Genomic DNA, 23,595 nt, shown 5'->3' on the forward strand with positions numbered 1-23,595 from the left:
TTTTATGTATCTTTTCCTTTAGGTTTACTTAATGGACGTTACATCATTAGAGCTGCTTCTAATTCAAAACTGAATTTTGTTTCACTTGTGCAGCACTGTTACACATCAGCAGATAGATTTTACATCATTTGCGTATATACCTGAGACCAGCAATTCAAATTCATTTCAAGGTGACTCGGGAATGCAGTGGTAATGTGCTGAAATAACCACAAAATATCAATATCCACCAGTCTTATTCACCTATGGAGAGATTTGTTTCATCTGGTTTGAGGTGCTCAGTGTTTTGTAACATCTGACATTTACTTAAAGGCATAAACAAAACACATGCATTAAGTCTATGACATTGGTAATGTTTATATTATTAGAGCAGCTTCTGATTCAAAATTTTAATGTTATTGATATATCATATAAGTAATGGGAAATCTTCTGGAATCATTGAATAAATACAGCAAATGTTTAACAAGAAATGAATTTCACTATATAAACAACTTCAGATATAAAGCCAAAAATTTCTATAAGTTCCGCATGTAAAACACACAGGTTAAACAATTTTGGGGACATCTTACTAAAGCCTTTCGTAAAGCACATACAGAGTTTTATTTGAGATTATCTAAATTTATTTAATTACTTACCAAATAAAAGAGTCATAATACAATTGCTGTTTCCTTTGTCATTAATTGACACACTAATATTCCCCATGATTACATAATCAATGCAATAAAATATTGGCTGGATACATACCAAGTTGAAGTATCAGACTGCATTTAGAAAACTATCATTGATGATCTGAGATTCATATTGCAAAATAATTACTTCATATTTGATGACTTAGTATACTATCAAATATCAGAGACTGTGATAGGAACCAAAGTTGCTTCCACATATGCCATTTTGTTAATAAGAGAAGAGAATTTACAGAGAATCTACTCAAATATTTGGAGACACATTCTAAACCTATTTAAAGCGAAAATTGAAAAATACCTAAATACCTTACGGCTGTTTAACTCTGTAGCACAAAGATCTAAATAAACTTATGAAAGTTAAGAATCTTATAAATAATGATTGAATTTAGAACGTCCACCTTTTGTAGACATTTTAATCATGAGTAAATGAGGAAGAATAGAAATAGATACCTATTACAAATTTATAGATTCAAAACAGTACTTTCTTTTCTCATCCTACCATCTTAAACATATGGAAGCAAACATTCTGTTTAACTTAGTAAAAGAGCTATTCAAAATTGTATCAAACAAAAAACCTGATCAATTGGAAGACATGAAGAATTGAAAAATTTATTAATTCAAAGAGCATTTCCACTTAACCTTATGATAAATGGAATAGAAAGAACAAAATATTTAGATCTCATTATATGAGAAAAGCAAAAAGCAAAACCCAGATAAATGTTTTGCCATATGTATCTATATTTAACCCAAGAAATAATGAAATATTTCACTACATTCAAAACAATTTACTTATTCTACTTGAAGGCCAAAAAGAAATGCAAAACAATTCTGGAAAATCAACAGGTTATTGAAAGCAAAAGACAACTAAGACATTGAAAAAATACTAACTTGGGCAAAGGTTCTCTAACAAGTTCCCAACTCCATGGGTACTAAATGTAGTAGACCAAACTGTTGCTCATGTCTACATTTAACTAAAAGCTTGGAGTTAAAATTTAAGGATGAACAAGTCTTTAAAATGAAAGGAAATTCATTTGCAACTCCTAAAATTTGATTTATGTCATAAAGTGTTGTGCATGTTTGGAAAACTATATTGGTCAGACTTGAGAATCATGGTACATAAACAACAGATATATGGTGGGTAAGAATCAAGAAAAATCCCTTAAGAAGACATATACAAGAAGTAAAAAATTATCCGCCCTTTCACAATAACATATTTTTATTATTGTCACACTGCCTTCTGTGCATGCATGCTTTTAGTTGGTACTATTGTGATCGTGTGATCGAAGTTTGAGCCTGATCTTGCCATTTTTCTTTCTGGCTTTACAGTGTAAGCATGGCTGTTCCACTAGCAATGTGCACCAAAGACGAACAAAGAGCAGTGATCCAATTTCTTTGGTCAGAAGGTGTGTCAGGTGCTGAAATTCATCAGAAGCTTTTAACACAATATGGGGACAGTGCACTCCCATGTAGAAGTGTGTATGAGTGGATCAAGAAACTTAAAAGGAGCTGGACAAACGTGACACATGAATAGGGAGCAAGTTGCCCATAAACCTCCACCACTGGAAGATTTAGCTAGCTCAAGAGATGGTAATGGTGAACCAGTGAGTTATCGATGAGGTAGCTCATTCTCTGCAGATTAGTCATGGTTCTGCTTATCAAATCATCCACAATGTGTTCAACTTTCATAAAATCTGTGCAAAATGGGTGCCAAGAGAGCTTACTGCAGCGCACAAGTACAAACCTCTTGAGGTCTGCCAATGTTTACTCAGTCACTACAACAATGAAGGCAAGGGAATTTTGTGCAGAATAGCCACAAGAAACGAAACATGGGTCCATCATTATGAGGCAGAATCCAAAACAGACTATGGAATGGTAACATCCTGGCTTGCCAGCGACGAAAAAATTCATGACTCAGTTTTCCACAGGAAAGCTGATGCTAACCCTTTTTTGGGACTCAAAAGGACCTATACTTGAAGACTACCTGGAAAAGGGGTGTATGATCAATAGTGCAAGATACAATGCTTTGCTGGTCAACAAACTGAAGCCACCAATTCACACCAAATGTGAAGCATATTGTCAAAGAAGGTTTTGTTGTTGCAGGACAACAAAATGCCCACACACAGTTGCCAAGACTGTTGAAACCATTAACCAATTGGGTTTCGAGGTGCTGGAACACCCTGCCTACAGCCAGATGTCGCCCCTTCTGACTATCATATCTTTGGACCACTCAGAAATGGTTTACTAGGACATTGATTTCCTACAGATGAAGATGTGAAGGAAGCAGTGCATAAACGCTTGCAGGACCAACCGAAAACCTTCTTCTTGGAGGGAATATGCAAGCTTGTGGACAGCTGGAACAAGTGCATTGAAAAGGAAGGAGACTATATAGAAAAATGACATACTTATTTATCCTCTGCTTTTGTGTAAATACATTGAAAAAACAAGAGAGTGTATAATTTTTGACTCTCCCTCGTAGAGGTAGTAGCACATGCTGGAATGGAACTATCAAATATAAAATATTTCTATTTCACAAATGCTAAGACTCCACCATGGAACAGCAATGGATAGATAAAGACAATTTATGATGAAATATTAACCCCATTTGAACATTTGGCAAATAATTTCTATAAATTATAAGATAGAGATTACTAACAAACAATAATGGACGTTTGGGATACACATACATGTACAGATGAGCACATGTTGATATACTGATTGGATATCTTTTATCTTTTATTTTTTACTCATTTCAACCATTAGGCTGTGGCCATGCTGAGGCACTTGAATTTTTAGTCAAGTGAATGAACCAACCCCAGTACTTCTTTTTTAAGCCTGGTACTTATCCTGATCAGTCTCTTTTGCTGAACCAGTAAGCTACAGGGATGCAAACACACCAACACTGGTTGTCAAATGTGTGGGGAAGGACAAACACAGATACAAAGATACACCACATAGATATATATATACATATATATATATATATATATATATATATATATATAATATATATATATATATATATATATATATATGATGGATTTCTTTCAGTTTCCATCTACCAAATGCACTTACAAGACTTTGGTCAGCCCGAGGCTATAGTAGAAAACACTTTTCCAAGGTGCCATGCAGTGGGACTGAACACAGAACTATATGACTGGGAAGCAAGCTTCTTACCACCTGTATGCATGTATGTGTGTGTATGTGTGTATGCATGTGTGTGTCTTTGTATCTCTTATGCAGATTCTTCAATTTTGCTATTTACATGCCCTACTATTTATTTACATACCTTTCTATCTTTTACATTTTTGTATAGGGCTTGCAAGATTCTTTAAGTGAATTTGTGTGTTGGAAAAAATTTTGTTGTGTCTAGGAAGAGTCATTATGCCAATATCAATAACAAGTACACTGATTCAAAACACTATCCAACCAACTAACTGGTCATTTATTTAACTTTCCTGTATTAAATTGCAACATTGACCAGAAACCGAGACCTATGGAAGTATGCTGTGCGTGAGAAGACCCGGCAAGACCAGTGAGAACAATCAAAATGAAGCCAAATCAAATGATATATCAGAAAGCAGAACCAAAATTGAGGTCGATCAACATCAGTGGGAATTGCAGCTGTGGTTAAGTGAACCATCCATTCGTGTCCGCTGCCAGCCTCGCCTGGCCCCCGTGTCAGTGACACGTAAAAGCACCATTCGTTCGTGGCCGTTTGCCAGCTCTGTCTGGCCCCCGTGTCGGTGGCACGTAAAAGCACCATCCGTTCATGTCCATTGCCAGCCTTGCCTGGCCCCGTGCCGGTGACATGTAAAAGCACCATCCGTTCGTGGCCGTTTGCCAGCTCTGTCTGGCCCCCATGTCGGTGGTACGTAAAAGCACCATCCGTTCGTGTCCGTTGACAGCCTCGCCTGGCCCCCGTGCCAGTGACACGTAAAAGCACCATCTGTTCGTGGCCGTTTGCCAGCTCTGTCTGGCACCTGTGCAGGTGGCACGTAAAAAGCACCCACTACACTCACGGAGTGGTTGGCGTTAGGAAGGGCATCCAGCCGTAGAAACACTGCCAGATCTGACTGGGCCTGACGAAGCCTTCCAGCTTCACAGACCCCAGTTGAACCGTCCAACCCATGCTAGCATGGAAAGCGGACGCTAAATGATGATGATGATGATGATTAGTGCTTATCATTTATGATGAGATAGCAAAAAGGTTAAATTTCAAACAACCACTCCTTGCCTTCTCTGCTTTCACTTTTTCTTTAGCTGTAACAATTTCAGCTCTCTAAATATTCTCATTACATTCCTAACTTTCTCATTTCATTTCACATACTCTCAGGGTGTAAACCAGTTAGAATGTAAGTTGAAAAAATTTAATATATATATAAATGAAATATTAGTTCTGTTTTTTTAGTCTTTGGTTTTTCTAAAAAGATTGCTATTGTTTTAACATTCTTTCACATTTTCAGCAATTTTTTGTTTATATAATACAATCTGTATGGAAACTTTTAACCACATATAAATATCTTTTACTTGTTGCAATTATTAGTCTGCAGCCATGCTGGGGTATCATCTTGAAGGGTTTAAGTTGAATGAAGTGACTCCAGTACCTATTTTATAAGCATGGTACTTATTCTATTAGACTCTTTGCCAATCCATTAAGTTACATTGCCAAAACTGGTTATTACACAGTGGGTGTGTGTGTGTATACATATTTCAACTAACCGCTCTTAGGGTGTTAACCAGTTAGAATGTAAGTTGAAAAGATTTATTATACAGTAATCCCTCGACTATGGGGGAGTGGTGTTACCTTCCAAACCCCACCACAATAGGTGAAAATCTGCAAAGTAGAAACAGTACTGTACTGTATATTCTTTTTATTATATTTATATATTTAAGCTTTTATAAACACTCCTCAAACTCTTAGGAGTACCGGTTTCTTCTGTTTTTTTGTGGGTGAGGAACATAGTGATGGGCAGTTGCTGGTGCTGTCTTTTCATCTGTGTAAGGAAGTTTTTATAAACTTCCATGGCTCCATCAATTGTATTCCTGAACTGCAACGTGCAAATCATCTGGGGGTCCCAATCTTCTGCCATTCTCTGAAGTTCTTTTGGCAGCCTACATCTGCACACCTTCTCCCTTACTTAAGCATGTCAAGGAGTCTCACCGTCTTTGCATCTTCCTCTGGCATCTTCCTCTGGCACTTCTGTTCACTGCCAGAAGCCTTAGAAGGTGCAGAACATATGGGTAATATCATAGGGACTGAAATAAATTCACAATTTTACACACAAATGCAAAACAACAACACTCACTTGCTTCTCAAGTTTCATTTTCCATACAGTATGTACGTTTCTTTGTTTACTCATCTACGGTACATTATGTATTTTCTTTTGATATATCTTAATTAATATGTTATACAGTGCAGTATTGTACTGTTTTTGTATTTATTAATTTATTAATTTTTGGGGGTGAAAATGCTTATTTTACCACAGAAATAATTAAAGCCTAAAAACATATAAATACTTATCAGCTGCAGAAACCTGTGATATACTGAGGTGTCCATGATATAAATTTTACATATATTAGCCAGAAAAATCGCAGTGTATTGAGGGTACGATAAGTGAACCACGATATGCATGCATGCATACATACATACATACATACATACATACAAACATGCACACATACATACATACATGATGACCGTCCACTCGTGACCGAGGAAGACCATTGCCGACCTTCAGGAACATTGTGCGCTCTAGGACTAACTTATATTTTGCATTTGCAGCTCTGTTGGTGGCTAATGAGCCCTGCTCTTGACAAGCATACACAACTGCAAACATTGCAGACCAAGCTTTCCCCATTCACTATACGAGTCGTGCGCATCGCTTAAGTTCTTCATGCTGGATAGGTGCTCTCTCAAAAGTGTCGACCCCTCCTTAACCTGCTTCCTCCATCTGTGGCAATGACAGGCATTGTTCTCCCAGTCAGTGTCCTGCATATCACAGGCCTTTAATGAGGATTTGACACAGTCCTTAAATCACAGCCTTGGTTTCTGCCGGAGTCTCTTTCCATTCACAAGTTCTCCATAGAGCATCTGCTTAGGAATCCTGCTATCCTTCATTCTAATAAGGTGTCCAGTCCGATGTAACTGGTGCTTGTGCACCATCGCCCCAATACTCAAGATATCAGCTGTCCTCCAACATTGATAATGTGTCTGAGACATCTCTGATGAAAGCGTTCAAGGACCCTTACCTGACGTTTGTACAGAGTCCATGTCTCACATGAGTAGAGGAGCGATGTCAGTAGACATGCACGATACACAGCAACTTTTGTTCGTCTTGCGATGCCAATGTGGGACCAGACACGAGACTGAAAAGACCAGAAGGAATTAGTTGCTCTCTGCAACCTGAAAGATATTTCCTCATCCAGGGAGCAAGAACGGCTGAGTGTGCTGCCCAGGTAGACAAACTTGTCTACTACCTTCAGAATTGTTCCTTCAACCAAGATAGCTGGTTCCATATATGGATTTCCTGGTGCAGGCTGGAACATCACAACAGTCTTGTCCAGGCTAATGCTGAGTCTAAATGCCCTGCAAGAAGCAGAAATGCAATTCATGAGTATTTGCATGTCATCCACCGTATGAGTGACTAAGTCACAGTCATCTGCATAAAGGAAGTCACGAATAATAGGCCGGGAAACCTTTGAATTGGCAGCAAATTGGTGAAGATTAAAGATCGATATCTGACATATATTCCCAGAGAGCTAACCTTAGCAAAAGCATGAGTAAAAGCAGCAGCAAAGTACAAAGAAAAGAGAGTTGGGGCAAGGATGTCACCCTGCTTGACATCATTCTCTACAGGAATGGGTCCCACCATGGCACCACCAACATTGACCCAAGCCTTCATCCCATCATGAAATGATTTAATTATAGATACAAAGTGATCCGGACATCCAAGTTTGCCAAGTATTTTCCATAGAAAGGCCCTATTGACAGTATCAAAGGCCTTTGTTAAATCAATGAATACCTGGACAAGATCCATATTCTGTTCATAGCACTTCTCCTGCATCTGTCTTGCTGTGAAAATCATATCCATTGTCCCTCTACCAGATGGGAAGCCACATTGAGATTCAGATAGGACATCATTTACGAGACACCCATTCAGACAGGTAAGAAGAATATTTGCCAGAACCTTACCAGCAGCTGATAGAAGAGCAATACCTCTGTAGTTACCACACATTGTTCTGGCTCCTTTTCCTTTATATAGAGGAAGAATAATTGCATCTTTCCAGTCCTTAGGGATTGCACCATCCCTCCAGACTGCACTAATAAGTTCATGAAGGGACTGTGTGATGTAATTACCACCAAATCGCTTGACCTCAGCACAAATTCCATCCTTTCCAAGATTCAATTTACTTATTGATGTCATTACTTAATCTATTGAGGGCAGGGAGTCTAAGGAGCCAATGAGAGGTCTTTGTTGCATAGTATCAATCACTGTTACATCCACAACTGACTCATGGTTTAGGAGTTCAGAGAAGTGTTCGATCCAGCGACCTGTGATTTCTGTTGATTTAGTAAACAAAATGTCCAAAATGTCCAATGCCATTCCCTGCATATCTGGTTTTATATCATAGTGACTTTCTCCTAGAGACATGCTTTAACAAAAGCTGAGGGGCGCCTCACTCCCAGTGGTCTTTCAGCACGTCTGGATTACAAATTTACATTTGTACCAATAATAATTGGAGCACTTGATTTTGTAAGTAAATGCCCAACTGTCAATCTGGATAAGCTTGGATTCTCAGAAAAAGAAATCAACCGACTGACTTGCACATTGCAAATACAATCTGTAAGCAGGACAGTAAAACAATGCAAGACTTTTCTCAGGTTTAAAATGTGACATTGTTTTTGTTATTGATATTCCAATGATGGAGCCTTGTATCTTTATTAGGGACCAGCTCCTTCTTCAGAGAGAGAATTCAAATGATTAAAAACAGAAGAGAAACAAACATGTATGCACACACACACACACACACACATACACACACAAATACACACACGCACATATGAAATTGAATAAATTTCAGGGGGAACGGAAATTGCATGCTCAACTTCATTAGGTTACGGCTGTATCCAGGTTCTTTGAGTCGATCATATGTACAATGTTTAAGTGTGTATTAACATACATATTCCATGTATTTTATATCTATATGCATGAATTGTGAATCTTCCTATTATTGAATATATTTGTCTAGGAGTTCCTTATACACCTTTGTATATAAATATGTACACAAAATTATCTGAATCTACATATTTCTGAGAGTGGCTTATACCCTTCAGAATTTATATTCCATTTTTTTAAATATTTATATTTTCAAAGCTGATTTTATTTTCCATATATGCAAATATTTACCCAAAGAAACTTGCGCTATATATATATATATATATATATATATATATATATATATACTTTGATACTTTGATAGGTTTCGGCCATTATTGGCCCAGGCCATGTCTAACTTAATAGCACCACCTGGTAATATATATACACATATTCTTTCTGCATAAGTAAAACAGACAGATAGTCAGAAGCAGGCATGACAATATTCTAGGTGTGTGGATTAACATGGATTTTGAGAGATCCATTTTGAGAGTCTTCTGATAGAGTTAACATGATTTCACATCATGAATCTCTCAAAATCTGTGTTAATCCATGCACCTACAATATTAAGATGTGCAGCAAATGTTGTCCGCACTGCTTCAATGCAACATTATCAATTTAATTCCAGTTTGTCCATGCTTTACAAGCAATAGCATACACTCCATGTACTGTTTTAATAAAAGCAATTTCATTCTGACTAGGCCGTGTAAGACAAATTTGATTTTCTTAACTGACAATGTGAAACAATACATGTCTAAGAAGGCAGTTTTCCCACAGGATCAACTTTACAGCAGAAAGGCTTCTCATATCTGAGTGCCCTGAACATGTTGAATATAATTTTACAAAAATACACACACACACGCACACACAGATAGATAGATAGACAGACAGACAGACGGACAGACGGATGGACAGACGGACGGACGGACGGATGGACGGATGGACGGACGGACGGACGGACGGACGGACGGACGGACGGATGGATGGATGGAATCCCTTGAGCTGGAATCCCTTGTCATCAACTTCAATAGCTTACAGCTGTTTCTGCTATGATGAGTAATGCTCTCAGAGCTGATTGTCTGTGCAACTCCTATATAACTTCTTCAGTGCCATTAAAATGAAGTGTGTGTATGTATGTATGTATGTATGTATGTATGTATGTATGTATGTATGTATGTATGTATGTATGTATGCATGTATGTATGTATGTGTTTGTGTATGCATATGCATATGCATTTGTGTAACTTTCAAGCAATGTTTGTAAACAGTGTCAAGAGAACGAATTAACCAGTTCTTCCGAAAATCGTAATTCATAAGTCATTTGTTTTATTGTGTCTGGGGCAAGTCATTCTCTTTTAGTGCCTTGTTTTCTTTTTTTTATAAATTTTTTCGGGCCCAAATATATGCCTGCTTACACACACACACACACACACACACTTCTGTCATCCCTCTTATCCCTCACTGTGTCTATGTATATTGCAAGTTCAAGACATCATATGACATCTGAAAGGGAGTTGATGAGTTATTGAATAAATTTTATAAAAAAAAGAGTAAGGATGAAGAATTTCTGTGTTGATTGTTGCTGTTAATGTTGTTGTTGTTGTTGTTGTTGTTGTTGTTGTTGTTGTTGTTGTTGTTCTTCTTCTTCTTCTTCTTCTTCTTCTTCTTCTTCTTCTTCTTCTTCTTCTTCTTCTTCTTCTTTTTTTCTTCTCCTCCTCCTCCTCCTCATTCTCCTTCTCCTTCTCCTTCTCCTTCTCCTTCTTCTTCTTCTTCTTCTTCTCTTATTTCATTCTCCTCTTTCTGTTCAAGTTCTTCATCTCACTTCATTCTTTCGTTCTTCCCATTCTTCTTCTCTTCTCCTTTTCTCCTCATTCACCCCATCATCACCACTATCACCAAATCCATTGCCATCAACCACCTTCTCTTCCTCCTTCGCATTCTTCTTCCACTCTTCCATAAACACTCTCCTGATCAATTCTGCTTGAGTAGTCAAATGACAGAGTTAGTTGATCAAATTTACCATGCAGTCAGCACTAAGATATACAATTTCCAGCCTGTATTATCAGGTATCCTCATCAAAGAGGTTAGGCTTTAAAACATATCCTCCTCACTCACCCACTGCCCTACTGTGAAGCAGAAAGTATGTTGATAGATAAGTGACAAACACAGAGGTTAACTTGTAAATATTGCTTCCAACATAGCTTAAAATGTTCCACATGAGTATAAAGAGGAAGTTGGAACATTCATACTTTTCCTTCTCAGTGATATTTCTGATGAAACAAGGAATCAAAATTACATTTGTTAAGAACTAGTCTTGGGTAAATTTTGCCTAAACATTTGAGGAATAGCAACAGGTGTGAAATTATCTGAAGGAACTCCAGTATGAGTGGGTGATGAAAAGTTCTTGGCTTTGGGTAAAAGAAAATACAGGATGATCAGTTAATTATGATTTTATTCAACATCTTCCCCTCTCAGATTCACATACTTATTGCAGCAGTCCTTCAGTTTTTCTAACCCCTGTAAAAGAATTCATAAAGTAGGGCCTCCAACCAGGCTTTTCATGAAACCCTTAAAGCCAGGAACTTTTCAGTATCTCCCCATATATCATTTGTCTTTTATTTGTTTCCGTCATTAAACTACAGCCATGAAGGGTTTAGTTGAACAAATCAACCTCAGTGCTCATTTCTAAGCCTTGTACTTATTCAGTCAATCTCTTGCACCAAACTAATAAGTTACAGGGGATGTAAATAAACCAACACTAATTATCAAGTGATGGTTAGAGAGAAATACAAAGACAAACACACCAAAAAAACACACAAAGACATACATACATACATACATACATACATACATAAATACATATATATATATATATATATACACATATAGAATGGGCTTCCACACAGTTTCCATCTACCAAGTTCATTCACAAACCATTGGTTGGCCTGAGACTATAGTAGAAGACACCTGCCCAAGGTGCCATGCATTGAGACTGAATTTGGAATGACATGGTTGCAAAGTAAGCTTCATACGAAGCAGTATCAAAGAATTCTTGGACTAATTACATGTCTATATGTGTGTCTGTGCATGCATATCATCACTATCATCATCATCATCATCATTTTTATGCTCACTCTTCCCTGCAAGCATGAATTGGACAATGAGGTTGTCTATTGCAACACAGACTGAAGAGTCCCTTCTGTCATGAATCTGTTCTTCTTCTCAGTAACTAACCTGCTGGATATTGGCCTATAATAAGGTGTACAGAGTCCATAGCTTACTCATATGTTTAATCACTGTAATGAAGGTGTAAAACTCTGCAACTGATTTGGAGATAGCGGTAATCTAATTTTGCTTTAGAGGTTATCTCTGTTATGGGATTAGAAATAGGGCAGGAAATATCTTGCAAGTTTGGGAGAAATGGCCATCTCCATAACTCTGTATGGGCAGTTGGAGTATGCCAAACTGTCTTGATAAGTTGAAGCATTGTATTTGGTGGTGATGTTAACTGAACATCTATGCCAACTCACAAATGTATTGAGTGAATGAAATACAGTGCATGTTTATGAAGAGACAGATATACAGAGATAGAAATGAAACAAAGAAAGAGCATTGGAATATGAGAAAGAGATAACCCTAAATACAAAGGATTTTAGAATTAAACATACAAATAATGACATCCATCCAATCCAAACAAACATACAAAGGGAACATCATAGATAACTTCAGGCCCATCACTCTGCTCAACACAGATTTGAAGATTTTGGCCAAGGTGTTAGCACCGAGAGGTTGGTGCTTGTCATTGAGAAAGTGGTCGACAAGGCACAAACATGTGTTGTGCCAGGCAGGAGTATCCATGACAACCTCCATCTGATGCGCTACATCATAGACAGGGTAGTTAAGGAATTTGGCATGGGTGGGGGCACTGATCAATTTGGATCAATTGAAAGCTTTCGATAGGGTTGACCATCGCTACTTGGAGGCTGTCCTTAGAGTGGCTGATTTCGGTCCCATCTTCCATGGTTGAATCACCGCCTTATACTGCGGCATCCACTCAGTAGATCGTGTAAATGGTCATCTGTCCAGACCATTTAACATCAAGCATTCAGTCCATCAAGGATGCCCTTTCTTGATGTAGAGAACAGTAGATTCATTGTTGCTGTAATGGCAGTCTACATCTGCATATGTTCTCCCTTCCTTAAGCATGTCGAAGAGTCTCACCTTCTCTGCAATAGTAAGCATCTTCCTTTGGTGCTTAGGCTCACTGCCAGAAGCCTTAGAAGGTGCAGAACATCAGGGGGATTGAAATAAATTCACAATTTTACACACAAATGCAAAACAACACCACACACTCACCTCCTGAGTTTTGTTTTCTATACAGTATGCGCAATTCTTTGTTTACTCATCCACGGTACACTACGTATTTTATTTTAATATATTTTAATTAATATGTGCAGTATTGTACCGTATTTATATCTATTAATCTATTAAATTTTAGGCATGAAAATGCTTATTTTACCACACAAATAATTAAAATCTAAAAAAATATAAATACCTATTAGCTGCAGAAACCCATGATATACTCAGAAGTCCGCAATATAAATTCACATGTATTAGCCAGAAATTCCGCAATGTGATATGGTGAGTGATTATATATATATATATATATATATATATATGTATGTATGTATATATATGTATGGATATATATATATATATGTATGTATGTATGTATGTATGTATATATATGTATGGATATATATATATATATATATATATATATATATATATATATATATATATATATATATATATATATATATATATATATATATGCCCAATGGTTAGGGCAGCGAATTTGTGGTCATAGGATCACAGTTTCGATTACCAAACCAGGCATTGTGAGTGTTTGCTGAGCACAGGCACCTAAAGCTCCATGCAACTCCAGCAGGGGGTGGTGGCGAACCCTGTTGTACTGTTTCACCACAACTTTCTCTCACTCTTTCTTCCTGTTTCTGTTGTACCTGTATTTCAAAGAGCCAGCTTTGTCACACTCTGTATCACGCTGAATCTCCCTGAGAACTACGTTAAGGGTACATGTGTCTGTGGAGTGCTCAGCCACTTTCATGTTAATTTCAGGAACAGACTGTTCCATTGATCAGATCAACTGGAACACTCGTCATCGTAACTGGCAGAGTGCCATGTATATATACACACACAAACACACACACATAAAAATATTGATGATTTTACATCGTTTTCTGTACTAGCAAATGTGCAACCAAACCCACATTAACTCTATAAACCCACATGCCAAACCCACATTAACTCTATAAACAAAGACTACAAAAGCAGTCCCCCACTCCCAATGGGGTCATGCCAATTTCAACCCTTTCATCAGAAAGAATATATAGATGTTACTGATACCAAGAAAACAACATCATCTTATACTCCACTTAGTAATAAGTAGCATTCAGCTAAAGCTCTCACTATCACTCCAGTTGCTGGATCTCACTATCATTGAGGATTTATCTTGGTAAAAGCACATCTTTAACATAGCAAGAACTGCATACCAACTACTGACTCTTCTCTTCAGTGCAAGAACATGCAAGCCAAAATTTGAAACCATCACCATCATCATCATCATCAGCATCATCATCATCATCATTATATTATTGAGTGAGAGAGCAGTGCATGTCATCAAAGTGACACTGGGGTAAAATATATGAAGCCCAGTATACCCATCATGACTACCCATCTGATAAGGGTACACCAGGCACATACATCACAGCCATGTGTGCACGACATGGTGATCTCATATCAAGATAAACAGTGCATGACCTTGCAGGTAGGGGCCCAGTTAGAATTTTCTTCTGGTCGAGTAGCCCATCACGCTCAAAAGGTCCCTGAATGAGGATTGTTTAAGGATGTTGAACAAACCACCCATGTTTCCAAAGATGAATTATCCAAACCTCTAAGAATTCATTTCAGCACACGGCTGTGATGCTCCCCTACTACTTCTGCTCATGATCAGAGATGCACGTATCCTCAGCAACTAAGGGACATGGTCAACTGGTTAAGGTCAAACAACTGACAAGCAAATCTGTGGTATTGAGCAGAATATTTGCTGTAGCCCATCTTTTATACCAAGACAAAGAATGTATGTGATAACACTTCCAATCAGTTAAGCCATGAGAGCCATTATTATTATTATAATTATTATAATTATTATTGTTGTTGTTGTTGTTGTTTTGTTGTTGTTGTTGTTGTTATTATTATTATCATTATTAAGCCAGCACTCTCACAGCCATTAGCACATCAGATAAAAAAACTTAATATTTCTTCTGGCTTTTTACAATCTGAGTTCAAATTCCGCCAAGGTCAACTTAGCCTTTCATCCTTTCAGGATTGATAAAATAAGTACCAGCTAAGCACTAAAGTCGATGTAGTCAGCTATCTCCCATAACTGCTGGCCTTATGCCAAAATTTGAAATCATTATTATTATTACTGAGTGAGTGTGCAATGCATAACATGAAAGTGACACTGGGTTACAAATATACAAAGCCCAATATAGCCATCATGACTACCTGTCTAATAAGAGTACACCAAGCACATGTATCACAACTATATGTGTGTGACATGGGGATCTCATATGTACATAAATAGTGCATGATCATGCAGGTGGAGCCCAGTTAAAATTTTCTTCAGTTTAAGTAGCCCTTCCCACTCAAAAGGTGCTTGAATAAGGTCTGTTTAAGGATGATAAATGAAACACCCATGTTTTCCAGAGGTAAATTATTCAAACCCCAATGAATTCCTCTCAACACATGGCTATGATGCTCCCCAACTACTCCTGTGCATAATGAGAGATGCACATATTGTTAGGCACTAAGGGACATGCCCAACTGATTAAGGTCAAACAACTGACAAGTAAATCTGCTCTTGAACAGAATATTTGTTGTAGCTCATTTTTACACCAAGACAAAACATGAATATTATAACACTTCCAATCAGTTAAGATCAGAAGCAACGGTAGGTACTGCCTGTTGGGTGGGGGGTCAATAAATTAAGTACCAGTGATACACTAGGGTCGATGTAATCGACTTGCCTTCTCCCCCAAATTTCAGGCCTTGTACCTTTAGTAGAAAGGATTATTATTATTATTATTATTATTATTATTATTATTATTATTATTATTATTATCATTATTATTATTATTATTATTATTATTATTACTATTAATCATTTCTAACATTTGTCCCCAGGACTTATTCTTACAAACAATTAGAAGTGAAGAAAAATATAAACAAAATAAAGTTACGTAAAAATGAGATGGGCAGGTAGATATTGCACAATATATTTAAAGATAATAATAATAGCAACAACAACAACAACAACAACAATAATAATAGTGATGATGATAACAATAACTGGTCAATAGACTAGCAGAAATGGTTGTGCGTCAGACTAAATATCTTATAATATTTAGTTACATCCCTTTGAATTTGGAGTTTAAATGCCATAAATCCAATCAATAAAATAAATACCAGATGCGTATTGGAGGTTATTCACTCTTACACCTCTTACTTTCATATTTGTCATCTTGTAACAATGTTACAAACCGTTATTACCATTAACTGAATTTATCTAATTTGGATATTATAGACAAATGCCCCAGGATGGTTATAGCCTGCTGGCTGAAACTAGAAGAGGCATAAAACATTAAAAGAGATTATCAATAGACAGACAGACAGACAGATACATACATACACAATCCTATGACTATATATATATATAAAATAACAAAATAATAAATAAAACATATGCACATATACATACATATATGTACGTAGCTACATCTATATGTATATATACATGCATATATTGGTACAGGACACCCAAAAAACGTTGAACACAATGAGAAACGAAAACGTGTATATATGTGTGTGTGTGTATATATATATATATATTATATATATATATATATATATATATATATATATATATTATATATATATATATATATATCTATATATATATATATATATATATGTATGTATATATATATATGTATATATATATGTATGTATATATATATATATATATATATATATATATATATATATATATATATATATATATATATATATATATATATATACATACATATATATATATATATAGGTGTTTATGTGCACAAATAATAAAAATAATACAAATTAATTAGAAGACTGTTTGTGTAAACACTTACTGGTTTAGCAGCACAGTTCTCAAGCTTGGATGTTAACATGCTCTGATAGTCCAAACACATAATTCATAAGATTTCGATAATCAACAACATCATTCTTCCACACTAGAAGAATATATTACCCCATGAACAAGAGAATTGCCACACAATTTATCCAATAGTTCTTCGTTGAATATTGATCACACTAAATCTCTCTCCATATGTGAGTACCTGCATGGAGAAGAAAAAGTGAAATAAAGCGTTCAATATGTAGGCATATTGGTATCAATCTTCTTCATCTGCAATCTATGCACCTACAGGATTTTTATGTACATCTCTATACGCTGTTGTTTCTATGCCTCTGTATGTATATATGTGTTTGTACATGTGTCTCAATTTGTGTGTGTCTGTGTGTATGAGACAGAGAATGATACAGAGAGAGAAAGAGGAAAAGAAAAAGAGAGAGAAAGAGAGAGAGAGAGAGAGAGTCTGTGTGTATGTGTATGTGCTTGTATATCAGAGTATATGTGTTGTGTCTGCTGTATTTAGTTTGGTGTGTTGTGTCTGATATGCAGTTTCTGGTACATTGTTTCTACTGTAATGTGTGATAAACATTGTGTATACCGGACCAGGCTCTACTGAGTAGCTTTTGTGAAAAGATGTCTACATCTACCTTCAGTGTCTCATCGAAAGTCTGCATGTGAATATACATACATTCCTATAAGTATGTATATATGTATGTAGGTATGTGTGTGTGTGTATATATATATATATGTATGTATGTATGTATGTATGTATGTATGTATGTATGTATGTATGTGTAGATAGATAGATAGATAGATAGACAGACAGACAGACAGACAGATAGATAGATAGATAGATAGATAGATAGATAGATAGATAGATAGATAGATAGACAGGTAGATAGACAGACAGACAGATAGGTAGATATATATATAAATAGATAGATAGATAGAGAGAGAGAGAGAGAGAGAGAGAGGCAGGCAGACAGACAGATAAATAGATTGTATACAAATTTGTAAACTTATATGAACATATATACTTACTTCCATTGTATATCTGCTTATACATATGAATGTTTATGTGTATAGATGTGCATGCATGGATCTATATTGATTAATGAGTAATATATACCATAGCATACTACAATTCATTCATAAAAACAAAACACAATTTATTTTATTTTTTCTCATAAAATAATGTAAATCAAAACAAAATATCAACAATTTACCTAAATAAACATACAATTAATTAAAATGTATGACAAATAAAGACAAACACAGAATTTCAAAAATATATAACATGTACACATTCCTAGATTGTGTGTTATCTACGCATGTTTGCATGTATGTTTTGTGTCTGCATGTTGTATGTATGTATGTTGTGTGTATGTTGGATGGCAAGCTACATGTGTGGGAGGATTTTTGGAATATGGTATATTTATCATTTGTGTGATACATAATTCCTTATTACTGTACCATGTTGTTGTTGTTAGTATAATGTTAGTGGTGGAGATGGCAGAGGTGAAGGAACATATTTGTTATTGTTCATTCTCTAATCATGTGGGAGAGGGTGAAAGTGTGTATCTGCCATTTGGTTGTCATGTAGTTCTAGAACATTGTTGACGGAATGAGAAATAATTGTGCCTTTTAATGTTTCTGTCATTTCTGTTTTGCATAACAACAGTGACAGAATTGTGAATATATGATGTGTGTGTGTGTATAGCTATATATATGTGAGTATATATAATATGTGTACACATGCATATATGTATATATGTATAATATATATACATATATATATATGTATATACATACACATATATATATATATATAAAGTATTTGTATAATCCATGTGTATATAAATATATATATATATATATATATATATATATATATATATATATATATTTAATATATTTACATATATATATCACCATATATATATATATCATACATATGCATACATATATTTCTATGTATGTGTGTATATATATGTATGCATATATGTATACATACATGCAAACATACATGCATATATGCACACATGTTTGTTTAAATATGTGTGATAGTGTGTGTATGTGTGTGTGCGTGTGTGTTAGTGTGTGTATGTGTGTGTATGTGTGTGTGTGTATAGTGTTACAATTGATCATTTTGTAGAACAGTGAAATTTTAACAAAATAACATCTACATGTACCTATAGTCTTACTGACACATTCACATACACATTTCTCTACACATATTTACAACCATGGAAATTCACACACACACATACACACGTGTATGCAGGCACTCACACACACACACTCACACACACACAAAGTCACACACCTGAAAGACATACTCATGTAAGCACACTAACCTAAACACTCAAAAGCCAAAGCTGACAAACAGTTCTACAGTATGTGAGAAGACTGTTGTATGTTTCGGTTTTTGCTACATTCTTTTGGCTAATTGTAGCTACAGCAACCATCTCAATAGTAAGCATCGTATAGTTTTGCTGATGTTACTACTGCTAGTATGAAATGCTGGTATTCTGTGATGACTGGACAGAGGAAAGCTTCCAGAGCAAGGAAAGCAAGAGAGAATTGATTTTTGTATCAGCTGCATGACAATGTTTAAAGCTAGCTAGCTTTCTTCTTTCGCAAAGCCTGATAACATTGAGAGAAAATGCGAAGAGGAGATGAGAAAATGAATGGAATTAAGAAACAATAGAAGACAGAGAATAGTGAATAGAAAGCACTCACCCACGTCTGGAAAATGTATGAAGGTTATAGATAGAGATTTGTTTGTTTGTTTGTTTTGTCTTTGCTTTTTGTTGAATGATGAAGATGTGTTAAAAGAGATCAAGTTAAAGAAAAGAGAAAGAATGAAGAGAGAAATGAAATGGAAAGAGACAGGTAAGGTGAGGTGAGAGAAAAAGCGGAGAATGTGTTGGAAGGAAAGGAGGAATAAATAAGAGAAACAGCGAAAGAGAAATGGATAAGGAGACTAAGAAATGAAAGAATGACAATGTGAGAAGACCGAGAGTGGATGAGGAAAGAGAAGGAAAGAAAGAAAATGAGAGCAAGTGTAAAGGAGATGGAGATAATGAATGAAAAGAGGGAGGGGGAAAGGATGAAGCATAGAGAAAGGAAAGCTCATTGACAAAAAGAAATCAAAGAAAATTGCTGATTTGATATAAGAAAGATTGTCTGTATATGTTTGTGTGTGTTAGAAAGAGAGAGGAGGGGAGATAGAGAGGGGGAGTGTGAGAAAAATGGGGAAAGAGAAAATAAAGAAGAATGAAAAGCTAGAGTTCAGCTTAACTTCAGTGATGCAAGAACTAGTTTGAAATATGAAATAATGATTATGTCAAGTGAAATATTTCATGCAGCCATTTTGTACAGAAGCCTGTTGAATTGGATGAAAGAGAAAACGACTTGGGTAACTTCAGGTAGTATTGATGTGATATAACTGGACCAGAAAGTTGGTGTAACTGATTCAAGAATATTTGTAAAATGGATTCACAAATTTGATTTGTCTCTTCTTATGCCAATCAATGAAACACAACTTTAAGAATCTAAACTCACTATTGTTGCATCGAAAATTTACTTTCAAGATTTTGGCTTTAAAATGAAGCAAAAATGAGTGATGTTAAGACAAAAATTAGGTTTATATTTATTCATGTGTAACAAAAATTCCACTGTCTACTATAAACACCTGCTACAGTAGTTTGACCCTTTAGCACCAAATATTCTTCCTACTTTATGCTCAAACGGGCTGTATCTGGCTTCTCACACCTAATCTACAAAGTCATTCTAAACATAATCAATCACATCATCGAAATCTCAAAGCTACATGATAACAAATGATTAATTCAAAACAATGTGAATAAAAAAAGCAATACATTAGGCAGAGTAATCTGAATGCTAAATGGTTAATTCACTGAATAGAATCTCTTTAGTCTTAGCCACAAACAATGGAAATAAATTGGTGGTGTCATTAGAGCGTTGAATAAAATTGGCGCTTGCAAAATTTGTTTTGAGTTGTAAAAAAGTAACAACCTATGAGTAGTCAATTAGCAGGATCGAAACAGGCCATGCCCCCTCTCTTCTTTTTTACACACACACACACATACACACATACATGCATGCACACACACACACACACACACACACACACAATCTGTCCTCTGCCAAAACTTTCCCTGCAACCCAACACTCACCCATCCCACCACCCATGGTCACTGCCCACTGCAAGCTCCCTCTCACTCCCTCACATGCCTATCTGCACACTCTCTATGCCCCCAAACAACAAAAAACCTTCCCACCCTATCAGCCACTCCAATTTCTCTCACCATCACTTGCTACAGTCACCTCTTCCCCATCTCTAAACATATCCCTTCACACTCTTATGGAACACCCCACTTTATCACCTCTGTACCACTTATACTCCCTCCTGCCAACACTACTATTACCTGAAGGTAAGCTCCTGATGCATCACCGATACCATTTGTCTCTCTTTCTCTCTCTCTCTCTCTGACTGTCTCTCTATCTTTCTCTCTAAACTTATCTCTCCTTCCTCTCCTTTATTTTCCTACAGGGGTAGCCAAATATCTCCTCTACAGTTACACCATTATATCTGTTCCCTACTTTCAACAGGGCATTTGTACATGGATACAGATTAATATTATTAGCTTAAGTTGAAGGCGGGAGCTGGTTAATCTTTAACATGCCAGACATTTTGTGTCTTTATGTTTTAAGTTCAAATTCTGTCAAGGTCAACTTTGCCTTTCATCCTTATGGGGTCAATAAAATAAGTACTAGTTGAGCACTGGGCTCATTGTAATCAACTTACCCACTTCCTCAAAATTTCTGTCTTTGTGGTAAAGTTTGAAATCAGTAGTTTGAGTTTAAGTTATCCATTGCTAAATTTGTGTAGTTTGGGATATTTTACAAATTCAGTTACATGCATATAGTTGTTATATACATGTGTATAGTTGAATGTTTTACAACTGAATGTCTGTAAACCATTCAACTGAGAAATATGTGCAGCATCTATTTAAATAAGTTTGATCAAGCTCAAAAGATTATTTGACCTTTGCTTGAGCTATGTAGCAATTTTGATGGAAACAGCAAAAACTCCAAACTAACAATTTTAGAAATATTGAACCAGTGTCTAGATATCATAAAACTGAGCTATAGCAATATGAAACAAAGAAAAAAATACTGTCAGTTAATAGCATAGGATATTTTAAGTAAATATATAGCCTCAATGTATATTTACCACCTCAATCCTCTTCTCTAGCTATCGGTCACACTCTTTTCATACTCTCACAAATTTACCTGTTCATTTACCCTTTCTGTACCTCTATCCTTATTTCTTTCTCATATTCACCTTGCACTTTGAAAGAATTCCATCTAGCTGGGAAAGCCATGCATCTCCTCTTCAGCTAGACACGTGTAGCTCTCTCTGACATTCACCTCCTTCAATACTATACCCCACTCATTTGAGGGGTTTTGTCTTGTGAGTTACTTGATGACCTCACTTGTACTGGTGCCATGAAAAGGCACCCACTACATTCTGCAAAGTGGTTGATGTTAGCCATACCCATGAACAGACTTCAGGTATAAAGAGTGTTTCCCCATCCAAGTCTTTGCTAAGATAATGATAGTCCTGCACTTATGGGTTTACATAGGGAGTCATCAGGAAGTGAGTATTTCTTGAAGGATGAACCTTCAAAAAACGTTCAGGATGTTATTTAATTCAATTTCAATCTCTTAGTTGATGTATTTCTGTTATTGTTTAGTTGGTCCTATCTGCGATATTATATGGTATGCAAAAGCTATCTGCAATGATCTTAAGCCACTTCCTCCTTTCCTTCTAAAATAGAATCTGTCAATATCACTGATTTTGTAGAAGCTTGCAGTTGATATCAGGATCTCATGGATTTTAATACCTACATAATGGATTTCTTCAATAGACTCAAGTATCCCAAATATTGGAAAATGTTTTTGATATTATTTATTCACCATTATACATCTTTCATTTGCTGACAGGAATTATAAAGGTTTATATATTAGATAAACATGTAAGGAATTTCTGGATTTTTACCTTTTCACTGACAGATTTAAAAAATAATTTTTTGTAACTAAACACTTTCAAACTTCAGACACTGGTAGAATGTGTCATATAGAACGTCTTTTACTCTTAGCGTTTTTGAGAAAAGCTTATATTTAGGAAGTTATTTCACGTTAAAGTTGTAGTATTTCGGTAATTTCAACCAATCAATGATGTGTATTCAGCTGAATAAAATTACAGCTATTGTTTGTCAACAACAACTATCAGTGGTGTATATTTCGTTTGTCAGTGTTATTTACGACATCGTTCGTGTGTTTGTACTGGTTTTAGCTTTAAGGTTTTTGGGTTAGGGTTTTAGGGTTAGAGTGTTAGGGTTAAGATTTTAGGGTTAGGGTTAGTGGATACTTTGCCTGTGGATACTTTTGGATACTGTCATGCAATCAT

The 23,595-nt window shown here is 35.9% G+C and overlaps 1 protein-coding gene across 2 annotated transcripts in view; it reads right to left on the reverse strand.

Moving 5' to 3' along the window:
* Positions 1–20,287, reverse strand: part of LOC115223087 (neuroepithelial cell-transforming gene 1 protein) — an 85,779-nt gene extending 65,492 nt beyond the window's left edge. The window contains exons 1-2 of one of the 2 annotated variants that reach the window (XM_029793504.2): positions 19,836–20,287; positions 17,092–17,298 (exon numbers count right to left, since the gene is read on the reverse strand). In XM_029793504.2, the coding sequence (XP_029649364.1) occupies positions 17,092–17,151 (60 nt within the window). In that variant the 5' untranslated portion in view covers positions 17,152–17,298; positions 19,836–20,287. Of the gene's footprint in view, positions 1–17,091; positions 17,299–18,134; positions 18,181–19,835 lie in introns of those variants that run through there. The other variant, XM_036500412.1, reaches the window with a different exon arrangement.
* Positions 20,288–23,595: the final 3,308 nt, after the last annotated feature.

This window comes from Octopus sinensis, linkage group LG2 (genome assembly GCF_006345805.1).
Source record: "Octopus sinensis linkage group LG2, ASM634580v1, whole genome shotgun sequence".
Taxonomy (NCBI): domain Eukaryota; kingdom Metazoa; phylum Mollusca; class Cephalopoda; order Octopoda; family Octopodidae; genus Octopus; species Octopus sinensis.